Source organism: Babylonia areolata, chromosome 3 (assembly GCF_041734735.1).
Source record: "Babylonia areolata isolate BAREFJ2019XMU chromosome 3, ASM4173473v1, whole genome shotgun sequence".
Taxonomy (NCBI): Eukaryota; Metazoa; Mollusca; class Gastropoda; order Neogastropoda; family Buccinidae; genus Babylonia; species Babylonia areolata.
The window spans coordinates 56,171,070-56,179,397 of NC_134878.1; the positions used below are offsets into that span (position 1 = coordinate 56,171,070).

The following is an 8,328-nucleotide window of genomic DNA, read 5'->3' on the forward strand; positions in this document are numbered from 1 at the left end:
GTGTGTCGTGTCCTTTAGTTGTGATCAACTGCTCCATCCGAATGACTGACAAAGTTCTTAACCCCCCGCTCCTGCCCCCTTTTCCTTCTTTTGTTTTTTCTCTCTTGCATCACTGAACCCTGTTTTCGTGATGTGGGTGTTGCCTTGAAAACACCGCTTGTTTTTCTCCAGAGCGGGTTGGTTTTTGAGGGTGCGACTGTGCGAGAGGTGGGAGGTGGTGGAGGTGGGGGGTTACGCAATAGAAAGTGCATCAACCAGCCACGCGGCCATCCGTTGGTTTATAGCCGAGCTTGAAAAACTGCTGCAACAGCTTTTTGCCTCCAGCCTGCCTACGCTCTGTTTGTCGGGCGAGCTGTTTCACCCTTGCCTGATGTTGCCCAATACGAGAGAGAAAGAGAGAGAGGGGGGTTGGGGGGGGGGGGGGGAGAATGAATGAATGAATGAAATGCTGGCGCATGACACCGTTTGACCCTCGAAAGATTACTTTTTAACGCCGTTCTTCACGGGAGTTTCGGCATCGCAATACTGTCACGGGCGCTGTTGTATATATATAATTATGTATCGATCTGATCTGTCTCCTTGTAGGGGGGGGGGGGGGGGGGGGAGAGAGAGAAGGAGACGAGCGGGGGAGGGAGGGATTGTCTGCGCTGAGGAGTGCCGATGTCTTGGGGAAGGTTGATTGGAACTGAGAAAAGTGGAGGAGTTAAACTGTTTAGCACCGGTTTTCTTGTTTGGGCAAAAATTGAAAATTCCATATTGGAATGAGTGGATGTGGAAAGAGAGATGAAAGGGAGAAAGAGACAGAGAGAGAGAGAGAATGGAGGATGGGATTGACCGTACTGCCCCCATCTGTACAGAAGTTGCTGCGGGAAATCTGGAACCAGAATCTGGGATCGGCTAGAGTGAGAAGCCGTAGGGGTGTGGGGGTGGGGGGGGGAGGAGGAGAAAGGGAGGGATGGAGGAGGATGAATTTTGATTAAGTTTCAGTCAAGTTAGCGAGCCGCGTGGGAGATGCGGACAGAACAATACAGTATCAAAAGGGAGGGGAGGGTGGGGGGGGGGGGGGGGGGGGGTAGTCTGGCGAAAAACGCAGACCGGGCGAGGGGGAAGCGGGCACGTGGGCGGTGGAATTAGTGGGTCTACCGGTTGTCTGGTGAAACAAGGCGTGGCAAAGGAGGGACGATTTAGGGATTTGGGGAGGAAGCCGCACCTGTAGCCGCATCTGTAGCCTTTCTCAAAACCGATAGTAGGAGCGCGTGCAGCAGTAGGTTTTTAATGTACGTATAATACGTTGTTTTTTGTTGTTGTTGGATTTTTTAGCCACTTCAACATCGACTAAGACATAGCCTGTGGAGACCGACATGCAGAAAACCAGTGGGTTTGAAAGTTCTTTGTGCGTGTAAAAAAAAAAAAAAAAAAAAAAAAAAAAAATCATCCCGTATGGGGCATTTAGAAACGGTCTTGCTATAGAAAAAAAAATATTGCACCACAAAGAAAAGGATTAGAAATAATAAAAAGCTTGCCACTCTTGTCCATTGAAGATAGCAAGGAGATAATTACAATTAAGCTGGTGCCAGGAGTCACTGAACGGTGGCTATGGTGGTACAAAAAGAAGTGTGTAATTGTATATGCCGGTGCTGTGGTGTTGTTTACTGTTGTTGCTACTGAGGACGTTGGCATTCCTCCATCAAACTTAAGGTAAGAAAAAAAAAAAAAAAAAGAAAGAAGGAATGCGCCACTAGTGGTGGTGGTGGTGGAGGTGGCCATGGCGATAATTGATAGAAGAGGTGGTGGTAGAGTTGCCATTGCCAGTTAACTGACAGAAGCGAAGGTGGTGGTAGTGGAGGGGGAGGTATGGTGTTGTTGACAGTTGTTGCTAAGGGTGACCCGTGCCGTGTTGTTGTTGCAGAAGTAACCTGACGATCGGCCAGGCGTTGGAGCGGTGCCTGTCCCGCGCAGTGGCCGCTCAGCGTGTCACCGTGGGCATACAGGAGTGCGCCAAGCTGCTGGGCTGGTGAGTGCATGTGGTGTGGTGTAGTGTGCACGTACAGTACGCTTGTTACTTACTTTGTGCTGGCAGCTCAACATAATATGCATTGATGATGGGGTGTGTGCATGCGAAGTGTCCACCCCCCACTTCCTCTCCTCCCCTCCCTTCCACCCATTCAGCTTTGTGCTCCCACCCACACCCCCCCACTCCCTGTTCATTTCACGCCTCCACTTCTACACCTATTCTACTTTTTCTTAGCGCGTGCTATAGGCGCTCGAGGACGTATTGCCCCTTGACAAGTCGCAGACAAAGGACTAGGATAACTAGCTTTTAATGCAGCTGACCACACAGCATTGATTGATAATTGTAGAGATACACTTGAAGACAAAAAGTGGAAACGATAATAAACTAAGAGGTAAACTTGATGCTCTTTGCTGGCCTGAAATGCCGGTGGTGATCATTGATTCACTGAGGCATGGCAACAGGAAAGCACCCGCGGAGGCCGACCAAAAAGCATGCTCTTTTAATGTGCAAAACAACAGCTCTTCTTTTTTTTCTTTTTTTTTTCTTTCTTGATTCCCCTTCCTTCCTGTAAGTGTTGTTCTCTCCCGCCCACTTTTACCACCACCACCACCTCCTCCTCGACCTCCCGCTCCCCACTGATCACCGGTGACAGACACACACAGGCCGAGCAAACAAGCTGGTAAACATCTGCGGCCCACTCTTTTCCCTGTCCTTACCCTCCTCGTTTCCTGCGTGATGCGTTTTTCTTCTTTCTCCTACTTATTTTGCGTGGCTGTTGTCTCCAGGGGGGCAAGGGGGCGGAGGTGGGGGGGGGGGGAGAGGGGGGTATTTCACAGAGTTCCTTCCCTAGTCGTACATCCATCACCCCCCACCCATCACAGAACGTTGGCTTCTGTCAGATCGATCGGCTCGTGGCTGCTACTGAGGTCTGCAGCAGGCTGTCACATGGACTTCACTTGTGTGTGTGTGTGTGTGTGTGTGTGTGTGCAAAGCAGTCGGCCTTGGTGGGTCGCCATAGGCCTCGCCCACACACACACACACACACACACACGTACAAGCCAAACCCTATATCGATCGTGGCCTTGGGGAACTTGTTTTTCGGACCAACCCATTGGAATTCCTCATTTTTTAAGGGGAAATGGTTCTTTTTTGGGACACTATTACGGGTTATGATTTATTTGCTTGGAAGACGGTCTTTCTTTCCTTCGGAATTCCAGTTTTTTAGGGTTTTTCTTGCTGGTAAACTGTAATTGTTTGCTTCAAAGACTTTACTGTACCGGTCATAACTGAACTGCACGTGTTGTTGAACTGATATAAAAATCACAACTTTGTTCCTTTGTTCCTTGCTGCAGTGCACACGCGCTTCTCATAACATGCACTGTCAACGATCGTGCGGTGGTGCAGCGGGAGTGTTCAGTGCACGCACTGACTTGTTTTTGAAAGGAATTCTAAGGGTGGTGGTCGCTACACGTAAATTCTGCAAGCTAAATAACGAGGAGCGGTTACGTTTTTTTCGCCTCGCAGCCTAGTCGGCAAGTGGGGTGCGTTGCGTTCACTGACAGACTTGTGGCTGCAGAGCAGTTTAGGAGCGAGGCAGGGCGAGTCACTGCCTGTTGCCGCGGACGGGCTTTGCTGGGTCGGCATGTCTGGGATTCCTGGCGGGGCTTTCCCACCCCACACCTCTTTGGGATCGAATTCTTTGTCAAAATCGCCCCAGCAAAGAGAGGCGAGCCCTTTTAGCTAGTGTGTGGCTGCATGCCGTTGTCAGTGCTTAGCCTTCACAACCAGCCCTTTACACACACCTTTTCATTTATGTTCTGAAAGAAGTGCTTAACATACTTATTAGATTATTCACTGAAGTGGAAAAAAAATGACGCTTTGGGGGGAAGGGGGGTGGTGGGTTGTGAATGGTATGTAAGGCTCGATCAGTTAGAATGCATTGCAAGGTATATACGCTGGTTTTGGTTGGGTAAATCATATCGGTTAGGTGCAAGTGGTTGCCAATCAGTTGAAACCCGGTTCAGTATGTGGCTGGAACAGAAAGTTCACAGACTTAGATTGCACTATAATTTTTCAGTTTTTTTCTCGTGCGACTTATCTGTTTTCTTTACTCATTCTTCTTTGTCCTTCCCGCCTTTCTTTTCCCCTGATCATTAGTTCTGCACAACTTGAACGTGCATTGATTGCAAGTTTCATGCCAGTATCCTCCCCCCCCCCCTACCCCGCTCACCCCTGTTCATCATGTTTGTCTACTGATGCTATTTCAGATGTTGATCAACATTTTTTAAGCTGATTTAAGCTATGTTTTTTAAGTTCTTTAGTTTAACATCTTTTTATTGTTGAATGATACTAGACGAATAAAAGAAACAAAACCAAGCAAGCAGTAAGCAACTAAGTAGTGTCTCAACTTTGTTGTACATATCGCTTTTGGTGGTAATAAACGAGAGAGAGAAAAACGATACAGAAAGCAACTAAGCTATTTATTATCAACTTTGTTGTGCATGTTGCTGTGTGTGTGTGTGTGTGTGTGTGTGTAAAGCACGTTTTCATCTCTCCTTGGTTTGTCTTTTCATTGTTTCTTGATGCCAAGTATAAAAAAAAGAAAGTAAAAAGCTAAGTCATGTGTTTACATTGTTGTGCGTATCGTTGTATGTACGTGTAAGCTGTATTCTTCTGTCTTTAGTCTAATGGGGTTTTTTCATTGTTTGATGATATTTAATGAAATGTGCTAACAGTTTGCTGTTCACGCTGTGTGCAGTGCCCCAGAGCGCGTGATGCTGTGCGTGATCCCGGACATGGCGGGGTCATCTGACGTGGGTCTGCACATCCAGCACACCCTGGTCAGGTCCTTCTGCTGGGAGAACGACATCAGGCTGCTCACTGTAAGTATTGATTGTGTCTGTTTGTTCGGTTAGCTGTCATCAGTGATGCGCTTTCACAACTGAATTTTCTGTGTGTGTGTGTGTGTGTGTGTGTGTGTGTCCTGTACTTGTTGTCTTGGAAGCTTGGTAGAGCAGAAACATTGTTAGCTGGGGAGGGGTTCAGTACAAGATTCTGTGGTCTTGTTCTCCCCACATACCCCTCTCCCTCACCAGGTAGGGTTTTCCCCATGCCATTCCTTTCTTGTACCTCACCAACTGTACCAGTGAAAGGGAAATGCAGTGGTGTTGGTTGGTACGGGTCTCCCACAGCCCGTGTGAATGGAAAGGAGGGAGGGGCTGATGCTGATTATAATGGGATTAAGATCTGAATAACCACTAATGGTCTCTAAGCACAGTCAAATCCGGGACTACAGGTTTTAAACAGCTAAGCAAATCATTATTGTTTCTCGGGAAAGAAAGAAAGAAAGGAAGGAGGAAATATCAAACGTGATCCTTGCCCAGGGTCGTTCACCATGCACAACTAGTTCTCGCTTCTCAGAAACATTTGTTTCTTTGTTAAAAGTGAAAGGGTGGTGAGGATTATTAGGAACAATGTGGCGAAAAACAGCCGGGGTCTCCCCAAGGACCACTCACCCCCACCACCAGGCAGGGCAGGCAGGCAGGCAGCTAGCTGGCTTGTAGTTTCCAGAAACCGTTTTCCCAGTAGAACTTCTCTCTCCGTCTACGCTGCACGCGGCAACCACGTGAAACTTCCTTGTTCAGGAAAGGCCGCCGCTGTTTGCCGGGAATGACAGTGAGGTTAGGCCACCACCAGTTCCTGGGCTGGACGGGGAATTCCCCCAATTCGAGGAAGTGGAGCTTGTTGGAAAAAAGCCTCGTTTTTGTCCAACTGAACGTGTGTAACATATCACTTGTCTCTGTCAGTGGTGGGGAAAAGAGGCGAGCTGCGTAAATGCCGACTGCACGTGTTGCAGTGATGAATATTCAGAGATGGGGGTGGGGGGAAGGTATAGGGAGAAGCGTGAGGAAGGAGGGTGGTGGAGAAGGCTTTGCCCTTCTTCGCTGCCAATCCGGATCTGTTGGGTGTTTGTGTATGTGGTATAGTTGGGTGCTCGAGTTAGAAGTATGCAGACCGTTTATCTGTCAGTGCATGTTGCGTGAAACAAGTGCCCTAGCTGTTAGTGTGAGACCAAGGCGAACATTACTGACAAGGATGTTTCTTGTCTGGTGTTGTGGTTAAGAGGTGGTGGTGGTGGTGGTGGTTTGTTATTGTGGCACACGATAGAAGGTTGGGAGAGGAGGGGGGAGAGAAAGAAGAGAGGTGCGCTGTGCTTGTTTCCCAACGTTCTCACGTTTGTTGAATCCTGTCTTTGTGTGCACTGCATGACTGACACGGATGCTGTGTTGAGACTTGGTGACAGGAATTCTTGGAAAGACCTTCGTCAGAACTTAGGATTTTTTTTTCTTCATTTTTCATTGCAACAAGTTCTAATTGACCTTTTCAAACTTGTTTGTCCAAGTTCTTGTGTAGTTACACACACACACACACACATACAGGCACGCGCGCGCGCGCGCGCACACACACACACACACACACACACACACACACACACACGTTCATCCTGCTTTTTTTGGTTTTGTTTCTCGTTGCATTTCATTGTAGCAGGTTCTAAGAATTGTTTTTCCTTTTTAATGTGTTTTCCTAAGCTCTTGTGTAACTACACTCACACTGAAATGCGTGTGCACAATTTCTCTCTCTCTCTCTCTGTCGCTCTCTCTCTTGAATGTATGACTTCAACATTTTACTGTATATTTAGGGGCTGTGGCCTATATGAATAAACCATCTCAATATCTCTCTCTCAATCTCTCTCTCTCTCTGTGTCTGTCTGTCCTTGTATAGCCTAGTTATGCAGGCAAACCATTTGAAGGCGTGAAAACTACAGGGACCTTTCCCCCTTTTTTGTGTCCACAGGTGAAGAACTGTGACAAGCTACAGAACCTGGTGGACTGTGCACGAACCTCAGGAGTCAGTGACTCCTCCTCGGACACCGCTGCCGAGCTGTCCATACCCAGCTGCCTGCTGGTGGAGGTGCCCAAGGAGGATCCCAGCACGGATGAGGACTTTGTCTGCAACTATCACGACACGGTCGTCTGCAGCGACATCTACCCGAAACCCATCATTCAACTGCCGGTCTGATCATGGCTTTAGTTGCCGATGGAAGGGCAGGACTTTGCACTTTCAGTCTAAAAAAAAAAGAAAGAAAAAAACACCCAAAGTCGGGATCACCCCAATCCTGATCACCATACACAACACACCTCAGTCCTGACCCCCACCCTGGAAAGGACCTTGACCTGTTTCAGTCCTTAGCGTGGGGTCATGGCCAGTTGGTTGACGTGATGGTGGAAAACAACAACAGGCCTCCAAGGACCGGAGCTTGCTCCAAAACCCTGGTGGGAAGAAGCAGCAGAAGAGGAGCATCTCATGCAGCAGCTGCAGCAACAGCAGCGTGCCAAGCGGCATGTGGAGAGGCCTCTGGAGCTACTGTTCCAACACTGAGAGGAGCATCTGAAGGGAGGACGGTGGGGCAGCATCCCGAAGTGATGCTGCTGTCGAGGAGGAGCATGGAAAGCGAGGTGTGGAGAGAAGAAACAAACTTATTATCACAAGCAGCTGATGGATGCCTTGCAAAGGTCACTTGACAGCACTGTTTGGGAACTGAGAGCCATTATCATCATCAAAAACTGAAGATCGGCTTGAGAAAAAAACTCTTGATCACTTCATGTTCACTTTTTCATAGTTCTTTAAAAACCAGTATGGTCTAATGAACTTTTGGGGGACTTGTGAGTGGAGTAGTTTGTTTTTAACTTGTGAATGACACTTAAAGAGTGTGTGAAAAGGAGCTTGTGTGGTTTGTGTTGTGGAAATATTTTCTAAAAGACAATCGAAAGAGGTTTTGGTTTGTTTGCAACATATATATATATATATATATATATATATATATATATATATATATATATATATTAATGAATATGTGCTATAATTTCAATGTGTTTTGTTCGTGTACACCACACTTGTACATCTTTGAATAATAGTGTCAGTTAAAAGTGTACATACGTTTTGTCCATTTGATATCACAGTTTCATGTGTAGAATTCGTGTCATACCGCTGTCTCTTAATGGACATTTAATGTATATGTGTGTGTGTAAGTGTCTTTGAATGTATGCTATTAGGTTCAAGTTGTTTTCTTTCATTTATTTTGAAACATAGAACACTGATGTCCTCTGCGCAAGTTAATCACAACTGCAATGGAGTGCTTCTGAAGTTGTAATCAATGCTTGTCAGCACCGCTGTTGAATATCGGATAATAAAAAAAAAAAAGTTGAAACTGAAAATGTGTGGCCTTGAATCACTCGCTGTACCAGTCCCCCTTT

The 8,328-nt window shown here is 47.0% G+C and overlaps 1 protein-coding gene across 1 annotated transcript in view; it reads left to right on the forward strand.

The window, feature by feature from the left end:
- Window positions 1–7,918, forward strand: part of LOC143280137 (growth arrest and DNA damage-inducible protein GADD45 alpha-like) — a 9,061-nt gene extending 1,143 nt beyond the window's left edge. Inside the window, exons 2-4 of the mRNA XM_076584703.1 lie at window positions 1,910–2,014; window positions 4,773–4,896; window positions 6,869–7,918. Of these exons, the coding sequence (XP_076440818.1) occupies window positions 1,910–2,014; window positions 4,773–4,896; window positions 6,869–7,093 (454 nt within the window). The 3' untranslated portion in view covers window positions 7,094–7,918. The remainder of the gene's footprint in view (window positions 1–1,909; window positions 2,015–4,772; window positions 4,897–6,868) is intronic.
- The last annotated feature ends 410 nt before the right edge of the window (window positions 7,919–8,328 follow it).